Source organism: Aegilops tauschii, chromosome 5 (assembly GCF_002575655.3).
Source record: "Aegilops tauschii subsp. strangulata cultivar AL8/78 chromosome 5, Aet v6.0, whole genome shotgun sequence".
Classification (NCBI taxonomy): domain Eukaryota; kingdom Viridiplantae; phylum Streptophyta; class Magnoliopsida; order Poales; family Poaceae; genus Aegilops; species Aegilops tauschii.
The window spans coordinates 137958073-137978236 of record NC_053039.3 but is presented as its reverse complement, the minus strand read 5'-3'; the positions used below and the strand labels follow the sequence as shown (position 1 = coordinate 137978236).

The 20164-nt window shown below is 45.7% G+C and overlaps 1 protein-coding gene across 1 annotated transcript; it reads left to right on the top strand.

Annotated features, from left to right (window-relative positions):
• The first annotated feature begins 15593 nt into the window (after positions 1–15593).
• LOC109745524 (probable polyol transporter 6) lies at positions 15594–18945 on the top strand. The gene is made up of 3 exons (XM_020304653.4): positions 15594–15951; positions 16248–16594; positions 17583–18945. Exons 1-3 carry the CDS (start codon positions 15807–15809, stop codon positions 18654–18656), a joined length of 1566 nt encoding a protein of 521 aa, XP_020160242.1. The 5' UTR covers positions 15594–15806; the 3' UTR covers positions 18657–18945.
• Positions 18946–20164: the final 1219 nt, after the last annotated feature.

The following is a 20164-nucleotide window of genomic DNA, read 5'->3' as shown; positions in this document are numbered from 1 at the left end:
TTGTTCCAAAAATAACTCTCCCGAAGGTTTCATTCCGTTTGGACTCCGTTTGATATTCCTTTTCTGCGGAACACTGAAATAGGCAAAAAACAGCAATTTGGGCTGGGCCTCCGGTTAATAGGTTAGTCCCAAAAATAATATAAAAGTGTATAAATAAGCCCATTAAACATCCAAAACAGAATATATAATAGCATGGAACAATCAAAAATTATAGATACGTTCGAGACGTATCATGCCACTGCTTTGTTATGCTTATTTTTGAGTACATATTCCGCTGCTAGTTGTTCGTGACTTAGGAATTTCCTCACCCTGAAATTCCTCATTGAGGAATAGTGAGAGAGTGAACCACCACAAAGAAAGTGAGTGCCACAAGGCCAAATTGAGCGACTCTTCGCCTAGAGAGAAAATTTTAGTCCTCCTAGCCACAAAAAGAGAGATGAGAGAAGTGTGTGAGAACCCATCGAGTGTCATCCACTTTGTCCTCCTATGCAAAGATGAGGTGGCAAAAACTAACACTCCTAATCCACTTCCTCTGGTGTTTTCTAACTTGTTGCAGGAATTCGAGGATGTCTTCCCCGATGAGCTACCTCCCGGTCTCCCTCCTCTACGTGGAATTGAACGTAGGATCGACCTCATCCCCGGAGCACCTCTTCCGAATAAGGCTCCCTACCGCGTCAACCCCGAAGAAACTAAGGAGATCCAACGGCAAGTACAACAACTCATCGACAACGGCCATGTACGTGAAAGCTTAAGCCCTTGTGCCATTCTGGTTATACTTGTGCCCAAGCAAGATGGTAGTTTTCGCATGTGCTCCGATTGTAGACCCATCAATGCTATCACCGTTAGATATAGGCATCCCATACCTCGCCTTGATGATATGCTAGATGAGCTTAGCGGTGCCACTATTTTCTCAAAAATTGATCTCAAAACTGGTTACTATCAAATCCGCATACAAGAAGGTGATGAATGGAAAACCGCTTTCAAAACTAAATTTGGCTTGTATGTGTGGTTAGTTATGCCTATGGGTTTATCGGAAGCCCCGGTTCTTTCATGCGTCTTATGCATTTTGTGCTTCGTCCTTACATTGGAGTGTCTGTTGTGGTCTACTTTGATGACATACTTGTCTTTAGCAAATCCATCAAAGATCATGTAGGTCATGTTAGGGCCGTTTTGCAAACTCTTCGCAAGGAACATCTTTATGCCAACATGAAAAAGTGCACGTTTGGTGTTGACAAGCTTGTTTTCTTAGGTTTCGTTGTTTCTTCAAAGGGTGTCCATGTTGATGAGTCTAAAATTGAAGCAATTAAAACTTGGCCACAACCCACAAACTTGCAAAAGTGCGTAGTTTTCTTAGCCTTGCGGGTTTCTATCGTCGCTTTGTGAAATACTTTAGCACTATTGCCGCACCGTTGCATGCCTTGAGTAAGAAAAATGCTCCTTTTGTTTGGGGACCTTTGCAATCTACCGCTTTTGATGAGCTCAAATCTTTGCTTACTCATGCTCCGATTCTTGCTTTGCCCAACTTTGACAAAACCTTTGAGGTTCATTGCGATGCTAGTGGTAATGGAATTGGTGGAGTTTTGATGCAAGAAAAGCGGGCTATTGCATACTTTAGTGAAAAACTCTCTGGTGCTCAACTTAACTATCCCATCCATGACAAAGAATTGTATGCTTTAGTGCGCGTGTTGCATGTTTGGGAGCATTATCTTAGACCGCATGAGTTTGTCATACATACCGATCATGAGACACTTAAGTACCTTAAAGGTCAAACCAAGTTGAATAAACGGCATTCTAAATGGAGTGAATTTATTGAATCTTTCCCCTATGTGATCAAGTACATTATGGGCAAAGAGAATGTTGTGGCGGATGCCCTTTCCCTCAAATGCATGTTACTTACTCAACTTGAATTGAATGTTGTTGGATTTGATCATATCAAAGATTTGTATGAGCATGATGTGACTTTTGCTACCCCTTATGCTAAGTGTGTGACGCATACTTCTTGGGAATGATACTATATCAAAGATGGTTATCTTATGAGAGCTAACAAACTATGCATTCCCGCGTCTTCTCTTCGTTTATTACTTTTGCAAGCGGCTCATGGAGGTGGACTCATGGGACACTTTGGACGCGACAAGACTTTCGCCACGCTCTCCAAGAACTATTTTAGGCCCAAGATGTTTCGCGATATCTCACGCTTCACCACCCGGTGCTCTACATGTTGCAAAGCTAAGTCACAATCTCAATCCCATGGTTTACATATGCCTTTACCTATTCCACATCAACCGTGGGAAGATATTAACATGGATTTTGTGCTTGGATTACCTAGGACTCAAAATGACAAGGACTCTGTATTTGTTGTAGTCGACCAATTCTCTAAAATGGCTCATTTTATCCCATGCAATAAGATAGACGATGCTTCACATGTTGCAAATCTCTTTTGTAGGTAAATCTTGAGGTTGCACGGCGTGCCAAAGACAATTGTGTCGGTCCGAGACGTCAAGTTCTTAAGCTACTTTTGGAAGACGCTATGCGCCAAGCTCGGAATCAAGCTACTCTTCTCCACGGCGTATCATCCTCAAACCGATGGCCAAACGGAAGTCACCAACCGGACCCTGTCCACTCTCCTATGCGTGTTGATAAAGAAGAACATCAAGAAGTGGTAGGGGTGCTTACCCATCGCCGAGTACACCTACAACCGAGCAAGACACTTGTAGCGACCCGACCTCAAACGGTCAAATCTCTGTGCATAAGTGTCATCCCTGGATCAGTAATTCTGACACACACAATACTTGAAGGATTTATAACAGAGTGCAATCACACACTTATTACATCAAATGTCTCAAAAGAGAACTTAGTACAATAATATGGCTTAAGGCCATCTAAATAAGATAACAACGGAAGGCTTGGAAGATAAAGTGAGTCCATCAACTCCAACGGCATAGCTGAGTGCACGACAACGTCCTAGCGCACCTTACTCTTTGTCTGAAAAGTCTACAACATGATATGTTGCAGCCCAAAATGGGTCAGCACATGGAATATGCTGGCAATATAACATAGTAGAGCAATGAACAAGTAAATGCTATCACTACATGCATATATGGCTGGTGGAGGCTCTATGGTTATAATGTTTTGCGAAAAGCCAATTTTTCCCTACAACAAAGGAATATTTTTTTTAACCATCATGGTAGTTGATAAACATTGAGAATGGCAACCCCATCTCAATCCCAATTAAACAGTAATCAACAACCCAGCAAATTAATTTAGAGTGATGAGATCAACATGATAATCCAAGAACCAGATACTCAAGATGTCCATAACCGGGGACACGGCTAACCATGATTAGTTTGTACACTCTGCAGAGGTTTGCGCACTTTTCCCCACAAGACTCGATCTCCTCCGTTGGATTTCTCGCACTACATGGTGTTTGAGAAACGGATGACCGAGACACGGTCTTTCAGAAACATTAACTCTTTACTCTGGGTAGACAGTTACACCTACTTTCCCCTACATCTGCTAGCCTATCACTGAAAGAGGTCATGCAACATACTCAACTATGCTAGAGCCCATAATAGCTTGTGGCTGCACACGGAAGCTTCTAGCATGAATAATCTAATGATCCCTTTGAGCCTGGGTGGCGAACCAAAGGACAACACTGGTATATCCCCAGGTGCCCATCTCGGTCTTCCCATCTGTCTGCGGATGAAAGGCTGTACTAAACTTTCGCTTGGTCCACAAAGTTTGGTGCAAGTGATGCCAAAACTTTGAAGTGAACTGTCTCCCTCTATCTGATACGATGGTCCTCGGAACTCCATGCAGACATACGATCCTGGTCATATATATCTTGGCCAACTTTGCACTTGTATAGGTGGTTTTCACTGGGATAAAGTAAGCCACTTGGGTCAAACGATCCACTACTACCCAGATAGAATCATATCCCGATCGGGTCCTGGGTAATCCGGTGATGAAATCCATGCCAAGCTTATCCCACTTCCATTCGGGTATCGGCATAGGCTGCAGTAATCCTGCTGGCTTCTGATGTTCTGCCTTCACTCTCTGGCATACATCGTACGGCTACATACTCGGCAATATCCTTCTTCATTCCTGTCCACCAAAAACGCTCCTTCAAATCCAAATACATCTTGGTGTTTCCGGGGTGTATCGAGTATGGCGAGTCATGAGCTTCCTGAAGTATTAACTTCCTGATCTCTGCATTATTGGGTACATAAACACGGTCCTCAAACCATAAGGTGTCGTGCTCATCCTCACGAAAACCCTTGGCTTTTCCTTTGCTCATCTTCTCCTTTATCTCAGCAATTTCCTTATCATCCTTCTGAGCCTCTTGATTCTTTCCCAATAATGTTCACTGAACCTCCATTGCTGCAACAAAACCTCTAGGGACTATATCCAAATGAAGCTCCCTGAGATCTTTGACTAACTCCTCGGGTAATCCTCCGCTCACGAGGGTGTTGGCATAACTCTTCCGGCTCAAAGCGTCTACTACGACATTGGCCTTCCCTGGGTGAAAATGCAACTTCATATCATAATCCTTTATAAGCTACAACCATCTCCTTTGACTGAGATTTAGCTCCTTCTGTGTGAAAATGTACTTCAAACTCTTGTGATCCGTGTACACATCACAACGGTTTCCAATAAGAAAATGTCTCCAAGTCTTGAGCGCATGAACTACAGCTGCTAACTCCAAATCATGTGTGGCATAATTCAACTCATGCGGTCGGAGCTGGCGTGAGGCGTATGAAACCACTCTTCTGTCTTGCATAAGTACACCTCCAAGTCCTAAGCGAGAAGCGTCGCAATACACTTGGAAATCCTTACGTATATCCGGCAGAATCAGCACTGGGGCTGTAACCAATCGTTTCTTTAGCTCCTGAAAACTTGCCTCACATTCATCTGTCCATTTGAACTTGGTGTCTTTCTTCAACAACTCCGTCATGGGCTTCGCAATCTTAGAAAAAATCTCAATGAATCTCCGATAATATCCTGCGAGTCTAAGAAAACCGCGGATCTCTCCAACTGAGGTGGGTGCTAGCCAATCAGTGACTGACTTAACCTAAAACTTACCTATAACTGCATCTGGCTGCTCTTCAACCTCCTCCACGTTCACGTGGTTCACTTGTCCCCTGTTGAAAGGGTTGGCCTTCTTCCCAGAGCTTCCATTGCCATTTCCATTCTTTGCTTCAGGACACTCATTGGCATAGTGTCCAGTCTTCCCGCACTTGAAACAAGTAATGTGACTTTGGTCCTTCTTGGCGGGTGTGGCTGGGTTAGAGCGGTTCTGATTGCTACCTGCTCCATTCCCATTTCCATTCTTGGAGCCACTGTGGTTGTGCGAACTTCCTCCATTGTGGGTATGGCCTCCATGGTTATGGGTGTATCCTCCCGAGTTCGGGGTAAAACGAGGCTTCTGCTGAGCTCCTGAATTGTACTTCCCTTGTCCATACTTCCTTTTGCGGCTATCAATCTGCTGATGCTTCCCTTACATCATAAGAGCATTATCTACCAACTCCTGGTAGTTGTTAAATGTTGCCACCATTAACTGCATACTCATCTCATCATTCAGCCCTTCCATAAACTTCTCCTGCTTGGCGGCATCTGTGGCCACATCATCTGGGGAATAGCGAGCTAACTTACTGAACTCATCTACGTACTGCCCCACAGTACGGTTTCCCTGTCGTAAGTTGCGAAACCCACGCTTCTTCATGCTCATAGCTCCAGTTGAGACATGTGCGGTGCGGAATGCTTGCTGAAACTGCTCCCAAGTGACATTGGCTATGGGGAAAGTGGCTGTGTAATTCTCCCACCATGAGGCTGCGGGTCCATCCAATTTATGTGCGGCAAAATGCACCTTCTCTACATCTGTGCAACCTACGGTGGTCAACTCCCTTCCAATCCTGCGTAGCCAGTCATCAGCAACTATTGGCTCGGTGCTACTGGAAAACACCGGCGGTTGCAACCTCAGAAAACGGGCTAAGTTGTCAACTGGAGGTGGTGGTGGTGGGTTGTTGTTATTGTTGTTGTTGCCTTGGTTCTGGACTAGCAACTGCATCAGGGCATTCTGCTGTTGGATCAGCTAAGTGAGCTCCGGTGGGAAGACAAATCCGGGGTCACGTCTCGGAGGCATCTGATGGGTTTAGAGGGGAGAGATTAGAATAGAGTGAGGTCTAGTGAGAAAGCACTACCCATATGCACATGAGACAAACACATTCATATCACACCAATCAATTCAAACAAGGGCATACAATCGATCTAACTATCGTTACAGTGCTCGGACTATTACTATATACATGGGGGAATACTACTGATAATATGGTGGTCGACTAGAAATTTTGATCGGTGGAAGACTCCATGATATCCGTTCCAGCTTCGTCTTCGTAATCATCATCACTACTATGGGGGTCGGAGTCGGTGTCGTCGATGATGATGTAGTCTTCAGAACGGATGTCCTCGGGAGGGTCGTCATCTCCTCCTGGCGCGGGGTCTCCCATGAAGACTCCTAGCTTCCTAGTCAGCTCGTCATTCTTCTCCACTAGTATTGCAGTTTCCTCCTCATATCCATCGCGTGTAGACTTGAGTTCCTCTTCTAGCTCCATGTTCCCGGTCATCACTTTCTTCAGATCTATCATGCTTGCACACATTTGGTTCTCCTGGCGACGAATGTGCTGGTTTAACTCCTGGATGAAAGCTGCAATGGACCTGTCCCTCCTGGTGCTGATCATCTCCCATTGCTCATCTCATGGCGATGTGGGCTGCCATGCTCTTAGCTAGACTCCAGGTTGGTGCATCAAAGGAAAACTCTATGGGTTCAGTAACAGGCGTGAATGTCCATCCTGGAACTTGAACTCGAATCATCCAACGCTCCTCTTCTGGTAAAGTGGCGGTTTAGGTCCCGGTGAAGCATGGTGTTCCGATATTCAGTTACCTAGTGACTTCCTTGAAGTGTCGTCCAAAAGGTGTGTCTTCATCCAGTTGTGCAAACTTGTTCCTTGAGTCTGCCATCCTATAGAGTGCAAAAATGGAGAGGAGTCAGAAATGAGTAGAGAAGAGTGACCTATGGCTTATCTTAGTGGTCGTGTCCTACAATCAGCGTGTGCTCTGATACCATCTTGTAGCGATCCGACCTCAAACGGTGAAATCTCTGTGCATAAGTGTCATCCCTTGATTGCTAATGCTGACACACACAGTACTTGAAGGATTTATAACAGAGTGCAATCACACACTTATTACATCGAATGTCTCAAAAGAGAACTTAGTACAATAATATGGCTTAAGGCCATCTAAATAAGATAACAACAGAAGGCTTGGAAGATAAAGTGAGTCCATCAACTCCAACGGCATAGCTGAGTGCACGACAACGACCTAGCGCACCTTACTCTTCGTCCGAAAAGTCTGTAACATGATATGTTGCAGCCCGAAACGGGTCAGCACATGGAATATGGTGGCAATATAACACAATAGAGCAATGAACAAGTAAATGTTATCACTACATGCATATATGGCTGGTGGAGGCTCTATGGTTATAATGTTTTGCGAAAAGCCAATTTTTTCCTACAACAAAGGAATATATTTTGTTTAACTATCATGGTAGTTGATAAACACTGAGAATGGTAACCCCATCTCAATCCCAATTAAACAGTAATTAACAACCCAGCAAATTAATTTAGAGTGATGAGATCAACATGATAATCGAAGAACCAGATACTCAAGATGTCCATAACCGGGGACACGGCTAACCATGATTAGTTTGTACACTTTGCAGAGGTTTGCGCACTTTTCCCCAGAAGACTCGATCTCCTCCATTGGATTTCTCGCACTACACAGTGTTTGAGAAACGGATGACCAAGACACAGTCTTTCAGAAACATTAACTCTTTACTCTGGGTAGACAGTTACACCTACTTTCCCCTACATCTGCTAGCCTACCACTGAAAGAGGTCATGCAACATACTCAACTATGCTAGGCCCATAATATCTTGTGGCTGCACATAGAAGTTTCTAGCATGAATAATCTTATGATCCCTTTGAGCCTGGGTGGCGAACCAAAGGACAACACTGGTATATCCCCAGGTGCCCGCAACCAATCCACCCAGATGTGTATTTTAGTAGCCACCTTAAGTTAACCATTAATTTAACAATCTCACATCTATCATGGATCATTCAAACCGAACCACGTCTACGAGCATAGCACAACAGTATAAACATAACGTAGAAGTAACTCCCAAGGGTTTGATAATAGAAGGGCAATAGGTTCTACCTCCTCATCAACTTCCCAATACCCACAAGTTAAATCACATCCTAATCATGCAGTGTTTGAGGATGGTAACTAATGCATAAAGACTGGGTAATAAAGGGGTATGATCAATGTGTTACTTGCCTTGCTGGCGATCCGCAAACCCTAGAGACTCGTAGTAGCACGCTTCGCACTCTGGGAATTCTATCGCAAACAAACAATAGCATACATAAGCACTCAAGCATAGATGCAAGGGTAAAACTCGGATGAGAAAGTCAAATCTGAAAGTCCAACTGAAGAACTACAATTTGCAAAAAGAATCAATCAAATCGGAGCTACGGAACTCAAACTACGATCAAAAGAACTTCGAAACCAAATCTGCTTGAAAATCAAATTTTGAATTGTCAAAACCATGTTCAAGTTGTTTAACCGGAAAGAGGGGTTTGAGACGAAGATTTTGGCGTTGGTTTCACTGATCAGGGGCTAGTCTGTGATAAAAGTAATCGCAGATAGGTCCCTGGCCGAAAATAAAATGAAAAGGAAAATCTATTGGACGAACGTCCGCTAATAGAGGCAAACGAACGAATTCGTTCGTTAAAACGAACTAACAAACGAACGTTCGTAAAATAATCTAAACCGAGAAAACCGAACCGATCTACTAAAAAAACCGGACGAACGGTTTATACCTAAAACCAAAAAAACCGGTGGCGACGAAGTCAACGGCGGCGGTGGTATTCCGACGGGCGGCGGCGGCTCCGGCGCTGTTCAGCGGGGCGGCGGGCGTCGGCGGCGCGGGGTGCGTCGCAGCGGTGGCAGCAGCGGCGCGGGGCAGCGGCTACGCGGCGGCGGCGGCAGATGAGGCGGCGGCGGCTTGGGACGAGGAGGAGAGTCCGGCGAGCCGGCTGTATTTAAGGGGAGGGGCGCGGTGGCTTGGGGCAGGGGGCACGGCGCGCGGCTCGGAGCCGGACTCCGGTCGGTGTCCGACGCGGGCACGGTGGCGGAGGCGGTGGCGCTGCGGGCCGGCTGGGCCTTTGGCCAATGCGGTCCGAGAAACTTATTTTTATATAAAATAAATTCCGCCGAAAGGAAAAATCCTAAATAAATAAAAAATTCTAAAATTTGCCAAAAACAATTTTCATCGTCTAAATAAAATATTTAAAACAAAGTGAACATTTTTCTGGCCTAAAAATGCAATTTTAAAAAAATGCATATTTTTTTCTAATTCAAATAAAATAGCAATAAAACTAAGTAAAACTATTTATTTGATTTTAATATTTTTCCTCCAATATTTCTTTTTATTTTGGAGAAGTCATTTTATCTGCTCTCTTTTATTTTTTTAATATTGGAAATATTTTGGAGAGAAAAATAATTAAAACCAAGATGATCCTCTTTTCGAATTTGAGAAAATTCAAATATGAAAATAAACGAAATCCCAAACTCTCTCCGTGGGTCCTTGAGTTTCTTAGAATTTCTAGGATCAAAACCAAAATGCAAATAAAATATGATATGCATATGATGACCTATGAATAACATTCCAAATTGAAAATTTGGGATGTTACAACACTCTACCACCGGCAAGTCCCCCTTCGAGGTTGTCTACGGCTTCAACCCACTGTCACCATTGGACATCCTTCCTCTACCGCTTCATGAACGAGCAAACTTGGACGCTAGTGCATGAGCTACCTACCTCAAGAAGATGCATGAAGAAACACGTTCCACGATCGAGCGCCAAGTACAACGACTCGCCTCCAAGCTCAACATCAACAAGTCACCGATGGTGTTCCAACTGGGAGATCTAGTATGGATACATCTCCGCAAGGACCGCTTCCCTAAGGAGCGCAAGTCCAAGCTACTTCCGAGAGCCGATGGACCATTCAAGGTGCTCGCACGCTACAACGACAACGTCTACAAGGTCGACATCCCACATGACAAGTACAACGTAAGCCACATCTTCAACATCAAAGACTTGGCCAAGTACCATGGTGATGAAGAGCATGATTCTTGGACGGATCTCTCCCAAGGGAGGGGAGATGATGTGGAGCATCCCCCGACTACCCACACCGACACTCCATCACCACCGCAAGCACCGAGAGGACCGATGAGAAGAGCCCGCGCACGCACCATCGCGAAGGAGGTGCTTCGAGCTCCATTCAAATTCACACGAGAGATGGGTTCTACCTCAAACGGAAATGTTATGCATCTTTAGGTACGAAGAAAATGACCGTGATGAGGTGAAGACGGAGACCCAAGCACCCAAGGAGAAGGAGGAAGAGAGCCACGGGAAGGGCCAAGGAGAAGTGGCCCTAGGCACTCCGGGCACCCGCACCCCGCTGCCCTTGGGTGCCCGGGCTTTTGGCCGTGCCCTGGACCGGTCCCTGGCCACCCCGGGTGCCCGGCCAACATGGCCCCCAGTGCCCGGCCAGGACCTGGGCCACGCCCAGCCAGCCCCGGTTGCCCGGGCCCTCAACCCCGGGTGCCCGGGCCTAAGTCCCCCGGGTGCCCGGTCCCTCCACCGCCGGGTCCCTGACTAGTGCGGGTGCCCGGCCCCCATTTCACCAGGTGCCCACACCACTCCGAGGGCCTGCGTGCCTCTGTGGGTTTTTAACCTTTTATCCCCCTCCTCCTCTTATTTGGTCTCTAAACTATATAAGGACCTCCCCTAGCTCATCAGAAGGATAGCAAAGTATTTAGAACACAAAGAGAGAGCTTTGCTCATCTTCCTCCTCTAGGAGATCTAGACCTCCTCTTGGAGAAGCTCCTCTTGGAGATCAAGCCCTCCTCTTGGAGAAGATCCTCTTGGATGCAAGACCTCACCTAGTGGGAAGAACTTTTACCCTAGTGCTATTTTCCTTGAATTGTTCATGTGATCTTGTGGATCTCTTGTATGCTACTCTAGTGGATGTGATATTTGGGTTTGTTTGAGTGATTTGTTCCTTGTGTTCTTGAGTGTTCTTCCTCTTTTCCCCCTTCAAGTGTGAAAAGATCCCCTCTAGGGTTTTCACCCTACAACACATCATGTCTTGACCATATCATATCACAACATGCCGTGCAAAAACAAGTTAGATGTCCTCTACTTTGTTGTTGCAAGTTTTACGTGGCTGCTACGTGCTTCTAGCAAGAAACGTTCTTACCTACGCATCAAAACCACAACGATTTTATCATCAAGTGTGTTGTTTTAACCTTCAACAAGGACTAGCCGTAGTCAAATTCGATTCAACTAAAGTTGGAGAACAGACACCCGCTAGCCACCTTTATGCAAAACAAGTTGCATGTCTGTCGGTGGAACCGGTCTCATGAACATGGTCATGTAAGGTTGGTCCGGGCCGCTTCATCCAACAATAATAACGAATCAAAATAAGACGTTGGTGGTAAGAAATATGACTATTATCTCCCACAACTCTTTGTGTTCTACTCGTGCATATCATCTACGCATAAACCTGGCTCTGATGCCACTGTTGGGAAACGTAGCATGAAATTTCAAAAAATTTCTTACGATCACGCAAGATCTATCTAGGAGATGCATAGCAACGAGAGGGGGAGAGTGTGTCCACGTACACCCGTGGACCGAGAGTGGAAGCGTTTAAGTTAACACGGTTGATGTAGTCGAACGTCTTCACGATCCAACCGATCTAGTACCGAACGTACGACACCTCCTAGTTCAGCACACGTTCAGCTCGATGACGTCCCTCGAACTCTTGATCCAACAGAGGGTCGAGGGAGAGTTTCGTCAGCACGACGGCGTGGTGACGGTGATGGTGATGTGATCCGTGCAGGGCTTCGCCGAAGCACTATGACGCTATGATCGGAGGAGTAAACTGTGGAGGGGGCACCGCTCACGGCTAAGAGAACAACTGTTGCGCTTCGGGGTGCCTCCTGCCCCCGTATATAAAGGAGGGGAGGAGGAGGCCGGCCACCAAGGGGGCGCGCCAAGGGGGGAGTCCTACTAGGAATCCACTCCTAGTAGGATTCGGTCCCTCCTCTTTTTCCTTCTCATGGAGGGGGAAAAGGGGGAAGGAGAGGGAAGAGGCGAAGGAAAGGGGGCGCGCCCCCTCCATAGTCCAATTCGGACTCCCCATGGAAGGGGGGCGCGGCCACCCCTTGTGGGCTGCCTCCCCTCTCCCCTATGGCCCATGTAGGCCCAATAATTCCTCGAGGGGTTCCAGTAACCCCTCGGTACTCCGAAATATACCCGAACCATTCCGGTGTCCGAATATCATTGTCCAATATATCAATCTTTACCTCTCGACTATTTCGAGACTCCTCGTCATGTCCATGATCTCATCCGGGACTCCGAACAATCTTCGTTCACCAAAACACATAACTCATAATACAAATCGTCATCGAACGTTAAGCGTGCGGACCCTACGGGTTCGAGAACTATGTAGACATGACCGAGACATATCTCCGATCAATAACCAACAGCGGAACCTGGATGCTCATATTGGTTCCTACATATTCTATGAAGATCTTTATCGGTCAAACCGCAATAACAACATACGTTATTCCCTTTGTCATCTGTATGTTACTTGCCCGAGATTCGATCGTCGGTATCATCATACCTAGTTCAATCTCGTTACCGGAAAGTCTCTTTACTCGTTCCGTAATGCATCATCCCGTAACTAACTCATTACTCACATTGCTTGCAAGGCTTATAGTGATGTGCATTACCGAGAGGGCCTAGAGATACCTCTCCGATACTCGGAGTGATAAATCCTAATATTGATCTATGCCAACCCAACAAACACATTTGGAGACACCTGTAGAGCATCTTTATAATCACCCAGTTACGTTGTGACGTTTGATAGCACATAAGGTGTTCCTCCGGTATTCGGGAGTTGCATAATCTCATAGTCAGAGGAATATGTACAAGTCATGAAGAAAGCAATAGCAACAAAACTTAACGATCATTATGCTAAGCTAACGGATGGGTCTTGTTCATCACATCATTCTCTAATGATGTGATCACGTTCATCAAATGACAACACATGTCTATGGTCAGGAAACTTAACCATCTTTGATTAACGAGCTAGTCAAGTAGAGGCATACTAAGGACACTCTGTTTTGTCTATGTATTCACACATGTACTAAGTTTCCGGTTAATACAATTCTAGAATGAATAATAAACATTTATCATGATATAAGGAAATATAAATAAAAACTTCATTATTGCCTCTAGGGCATATTTCCTTCAGACCCTGTTTTCATTTTTGGTGTCAACCGGTTAATCCATCCAATTCCAGAGTATTTGTTGGTCATTACCGATAGTCGGTGGTATTATTGAAAGTTTCTAAAGTCGTTGGTTTTTCTTAGAAGAGGCCCTAAATGTGTGTATTCGCGCAATATCCTATGTAACAATATTAGACGTGTTACACTCAGAAAGTAAGATCAGGCTTATCATCTCTGCTATCTCTTTACTCCTTACAAGAAATCTTTATTTTCCTCCCACACAAAATGCTTCGTCCAATTTTCCATCCTTTTTTGAGTACCTTTCCTTGAAACCCGCATTAACTATCTCACATTTTTATTGAGTTACCAAATAAACATATATTTTCTTTGGTAAGCCAATAAGTGATTATCTTCCTTAAAAAAGAATAGCGTTCATTTTCCTACCAGGAAGAGTGCTTCGTCCAACCATCCATTCTTTTCTGAGTACAATTCCAAATCCGCATTAATTGTCTCACCTTTTATTTAGTTCCCAAGTAAGCATATATTTTTTGGTAAGCCAATAAATGATTATCTATTCTTTATTGAGAAAAATAATAATGATCCTTTTCTTGCCAGGAAGAGTGCTTCGTCCAACCTTCTATCCTTTTCCTAGGTACCATTTTCTGAGAAACGTCTTAACTGTCTCACCTTTTATTGACTTACCAAATAAACATATATTTCTTTAGTAAGCCAATAAGTGATTATGAAATCTCTCCCTAATAATAAAGCGCGTACAGTTTGTGGTCGTCCGTCGCCGTACATTTTGCAAAAAAGTCCCTGCACTTTCGCAAAATCAACCCACAGTCCCAACTTAAGTGATTGCAGGAAGACGTTTCATATTTTTTAGAAAACCCCCTGAGGTTTCAGCTAATCAACCCACAATCCTATTTTAAGTGGGAACAGAAAGCTTTTTGATTTATTTAGAAAACCCCCTGACATTCTGGTTAATAAAGCCATTGTCCGTCTAGAAAATAACGTTTTTATATAGATTCAAATGTTTAAAAAAATATTCATATCTTTTAAACTGTAACTCCAGTTTTAACATGTCATATAAAAAAATTGATTAGAAAAATGTGTAGAATATGAATATAATATTTTTTTTATCCATGAATCATCTTTAAATGTTGTTTAGGGACAAATTCAAATGCTTCAAAGAAATATTCATATCTTTTAAACCCTAACTTCAATTTTAACATGTTATATATGAAAATTGCTTAGAAAAATGTGTAGAATCTGAATATGATGTTTATTCACATGTTAATATTTTTTAAAATTTTATTTAAGTTGCAACGTTAATCAGTAGTGCATAACCCATCTTTCTTTCGTATTGGTGCCGATTCAAATTGAAAGTGAACACCTCAAAAGACAAATTAGAGACGAAAGAAACCATCTACGACCATGCATGTCCGTGAGCGAGAGTGTGAAGAAGGATAAATGGCAAGATTGGTCATACGAAATATTAAAATAAAAGGATGTGGACCTATTGGGGTCTTGAGTCATGGTTATTGTGTTAGGGGCGTGTGGTATTTTCTCTTCCATTGCAACGCACGAGCTCTTTTACTAGTAAAATCCTAAAATGTATTTAGGCAGGTAGATCACGGATAGGATTTGGTGACATTGATTTACACAACCATATTAATATGGCCAGATAAATCATGAGCTAACGTAGTACTCCCTCCGTTCACAAATTTTGAGGTGTTTTTGGTTATTTCAATATATATAATACATACAGACTGAAATGAGTTAACAAATATCTAGTATATATAAAGGGAGTAGAATATTTACACAACATTCCAAATCGCACGGGCAATTATCTAGACTACAGGGGAGCGAAAAACTAAGCCAAGGAAGCGAACAATATCGTGGCCCATTACCATCCACGCGCTTATTCGGTAGAAGAAGAAGGGATGGCGAGCTTAGCTGCATCTTAGCTAGACGTTATAAGTGTGCCAGCTTACGTATAGTTTCCAAATAAAAGCGGATCTTAGTACTGTGTCACGTGCTCCCAATCATGCACGTGCGCGTGCCAGCCAAATATCTTGCCCTGGCATGTTGCTGACTCGAAGGCCCCACTTGTCATAGGCCCAAACCGACACTCTCAAGGCCGATGTAGGTGTGAACCGGTGCTCGTTTCTTTGTGTGCGTGTGCTCTCGGTTAATCAGGTAATTTACCACAGCAGCAGCGCCCAACTCCGCGTGAACACGTGATCGATTCCATCGTGTATATATATACTCGTGATCCCCACTTCCTTCTCGCATTTCTCCTCCAAAAATAAAAGAAGTTCCTTCGGAGGAGCAGCGGTCTCGCGCGGTCAACTAGCTACGCTCCAATTCTTTTTTGAGATATAATAATAGTAATGGACAAGGAGCAACAGCGCCATGGCGAGCTCGAGGCGCCGCTGCTTCCCGGCGACGGCGGGAAGGCTGCCGCCGCGGCCGGAAGCGCTTACGCGCTCGTCTGCTCCCTCGTCGCCTCCGCCATCTCCGTCATCTACGGTTACAGTAAGCAACCCTGTGCGACCTACCTGCAGATGATCTAGCTGTGTCTTGAATATGCATGCACCATGCATGCACCTTCTACGTTTTGCATCAAAAATTATTTTGATCCGCTCTAGGTTCTGCCTGCCTGCCTGCCAGATATGCGGCAATTCATCGCGTTTGTACATCGATTAAGCGCGCTTTTTTAAATCTTATTACATGAAGACTACTCGTGTAAATTTGGTCTGTATAATAAAACTCGATTTCATGGCGTACGTGATTAATTTTTTGCCGGATCTACCTGGTTTGCGTGGTCGCAGATCGAGGTGTGATGAGCGGGGCGCAGAAGTTCGTGCAGGACGACCTGGGGATCAGCGACGCGCAGATCGAGGTGCTCATCGGGGCCACCAGCATCTACTCCCTCGTCGGCTCGCTGGCCGCGGGTTGGGCGTGCGACTGCGCCGGGCGCCGCCGCACTATGGCGCTCTCCGCTGCCATGTTCTTCGCCGGCTCGGCGATCACCAGCGTGGCGGGAGGATACGCGGTGCTGATGGCCGGACAGCTCGTCGCCGGGGTCGCGTGTGGGTTCGGCCTCGTCGTCGCGCCCGTCTACATCGCCGAGATGGCGCCGGCGGCGTCCCGTGGCTTCCTCTCCTCCATCCCCGAGGTATGCTCGATTCGTTCGTGTTCATGTAATTTATCTTACGGCTAAATTAATTAACTTACCTTTTTGGCGAATTAATTAATAAATTAACTATACTTGTCGCGAGTGCCGGCGACGAGCTGGATCCTACTTAACTCATTTCAGCCTGTATGATGCTACATTCCTATTTTGGGCTGTGCTAGTTTTGTGTTAATAAAATACGAGTACTATATGTTAGGTTAAGCAATAAAATATAAATATTTTCCTTGATCGAACTGGATCCTAGGATTGCTGGATCCGTACGTACGTGGGGTGGAGGAACAAATACTAGCACTCCACTATTCAAACATGATTGCAGAGAAAGACAGAGTGACTATTTAAAAAAAACCTTGAGAGAGAGAGATTAATCATTGAGACGACTTTAGTTCGTACGAGTCACGTCAGACTAACTGTCTTGAATTATAAAGCGAATACGAATCGAACTTGTCTTTTTGATGCGGGAGGGATCGAACTTATCTGATGTAACGCAGAGTTATTATCCCAGTCATGATTCGTTGGCACTTGGCCACACAGGGTACACATGCATGAATGCACCACAAATTATTGTTCTGTCAAGGAGAGTAGATGGAAGGAAAGGAGGGAGTAAATATAATCTTACCGAAAGCGAATGTACAATCTATCTATCACGATCTGGAAGGAGAATGCCTGGATGGTTCGAGCACAAGTTCAAGTTCCCCTTTCCCGGTTAGCAGATGCATTATACTAACATCGAACTCGGGCCAAACTGACAAAACTCGCGCTGTCCCATTACCAAATTTATTCTCATGTTCTCATCGAGATCGTGAGGAAAAAAGATTGAAAAAGTAACAAATTACCTATTCCATGTAAAAGATGTGTGTGTGTCATTTTTGTTCTCATGGTATTTGCCTGTCAGTCATAAATTCATAGTAATTTCGATGGGTCAATACGTGCTGCCTTATTCACCCTCTTTTTTATATGCCTGCCACGTCAGATCGCCGGCAACGCGGGCATCCTGCTCAGCTACATCGCCGACTTCGCCCTTGCCGGCTTTCCCAACAACGTCAACTGGCGCCTAATGATCGGCGTCGGCGCCGTCCCGCCGCTATTTCTCGCAGTCGCCACGCTCCTCGCCATGCCGGAGACCCCGCGCTGGCTCGTACTCCACGGCCACCACGACGAGGCCCGCCGTGTCCTCGCCCGCACCACGGGCGATGCGGCCCTCGCTGACCGCCGCCTCAAGGAGATCGTTTCCTCCGCGCAGGAAAGCTCCAAGCAGGCCGTCCCCGGCGGCAGCGACGAGAGGACCCGGTCGACAAGCGTCTGGCGCGACATACTGATCCGGCCGACGCGGTCTGTCCGTCGCGTGCTGCTCGCCATCCTCGGCCTCCAGTTCTTCCAGCAGGCGTCCGGCGTGGCGGCGCTCGTGTTGTACGCGCCGCGGGTGTTCCACCACGCCGGAGTGACCTCCCAGTCCGCGGTTCTCGGTGCCACGATCCTCCTCGGCGTCGCCAAGATTGTGGCCATTGTGATCCCGCTCTTTCTGGCCGACCGGCTGGGCCGGCGTCCCATGCTGCTCACCAGTGCGGGCGGCATGACCGTGTCTCTGCTCGTGCTAGGCTTCTCCCTTCGAGCGTCGCCTACGGCGCACGCGGGAGCGAGCGCCGCGTGGTGGGCCGCTGCAACGAGCGTGACGGCCGCCGCAGCGTTCATGGCGACCTTCTCGCTGGGGTTCGGGCCAGTAATTTGGATGTACGGGTCAGAGATCCTGCCGCTCCGGCTACGCGCGCAGGGCACTGGCATCGGCACGGCGGTGAACCGGGTGATGAGCGCCGTGGTGGGGATGACGTTCATATCGCTGTACGAGGCTGTGGGCATGGCCGGAAGCTTCTACATCTTCGCGGGGTGCGCAGCAGCGTCCTGGGTTTTCGTCTACGCACTCCTGCCGGAGACCAAGGGGAGGACCCTCGAGGAGATGGAGGCGCTCTTCGACGATTCCGCCAACGACGCAGTGATCAATCATGTGCGAGTGCAAGCAGGCGCGGCGCGCCCGGGGGGAAGTTTGTAATTCTTACCGGTAAAGAATTGTCACTGTTGGTGTTGGCCCGATCAAGCAGTTTGTGGTATTTAAAGCCAACCGGCATCCCTAGTGACAAACCTAAAATACAATGTGATGCTGAGGTCTCGGAGCACTGTCCAACTAAGATTGCTAGTGACCCTATACAATGATGTGATATCATTGATGGTATTAAGCTTCTCAAAGCTTTTGTCATTGTACTTCTCTGCAGTATCGGTGATATTATCAATAGCGAGTGAAACGCGTCATTAGTATTCACTCATACTGATTGTATGCTTCAGCAGATATAGCTTAAGAAGTGATCGATTTAAGCCATGAACTCGTTTATTTGATATAAATACAGCCTAAACTGATTTCAAAGGGGAAAATTGCAAACTGACCATGACAACCAAAACTTTGACCTCTCGGGAACTGTCTTTTTTTACTAAGTGTTTTTGGCAAACTGACCGTCAGGGCATCTACAATGGAGAGGCGCCTGTACGGGTGCTTAGATAATCGAAAAAAATAATTATGGAGTTTGCGTCAATGTAGGAGTCTGTTACCCCAACGCACGGACGCCTATTCTAGCGCTAACAAACTTATTTTTCCTCGTAAAAAATATCCATACCTCCTCCTAAAAAGGGTCGTACGAACAGAAAAAGAAGGAAGCGCCTGACGACTCGGCTGGCATCGATGCTAGACAGAATCCTAGAATCGAACGGGATTTGATCAAAACGGCCAGGAACAAAACCCTGGCGTTGGGCCTAAGCGCCCGCGTTGTACATGCCCTCACAAGCTAAACTAATGTCATTGGAGAAGAAAACAGTCACTTGGCATGGGACTCGATCCCACACCTTTGGGCGTGAGTACCAGCTTGCGAGACACCAGAGAAGTAAGTGGTCCGCGTACATACTGCCCGGACCAATCTTACATGACCGACAGACATGTAACTAGTTTTGCATAAAGGTGGCTGGCAGTTGTCTGTTTCTCCTACTTTACTTGAATCGGATTTGACTACGGCCGGTCCTTGAAGAAGGTTACAACAGCAAACTTGATGAATCACTGTTGTGGTTTTTGCCGTAGGTAAGAACGGTTCTTGCTAGAAACTCGTAGCAGCCACGTAAAACTTGCAACAACAAAGTAGAGGACATCTAACTTGTTTTTGCAGGGCATGTTGTGATGTGATATGGTCAAGACATGATGTTATATATGTTGTTGTATGAGATGATCATGTTTTGTAAATTATCGGCAACTGGCAGGAGCCTTATCGTTGTCTTTTTATTGTATGAAATGCAAACGCCATGTAATTGCTTTACTTTATCGATATGTGTTAGCAATAGTTGTAGAAGCAATAGTTGGCGAGACGACCACGACGCAACTATGGAGATCAAGGTGTCGAGCCGGTGACGATGAAGATCATGATGATGCTTTGGAGATGAAGATCAAAAGCACAAATTGATGATGGCCATATCATGTCACATATTTTGATTGCATGTAATGTTTACTTTTATGCATCTTAT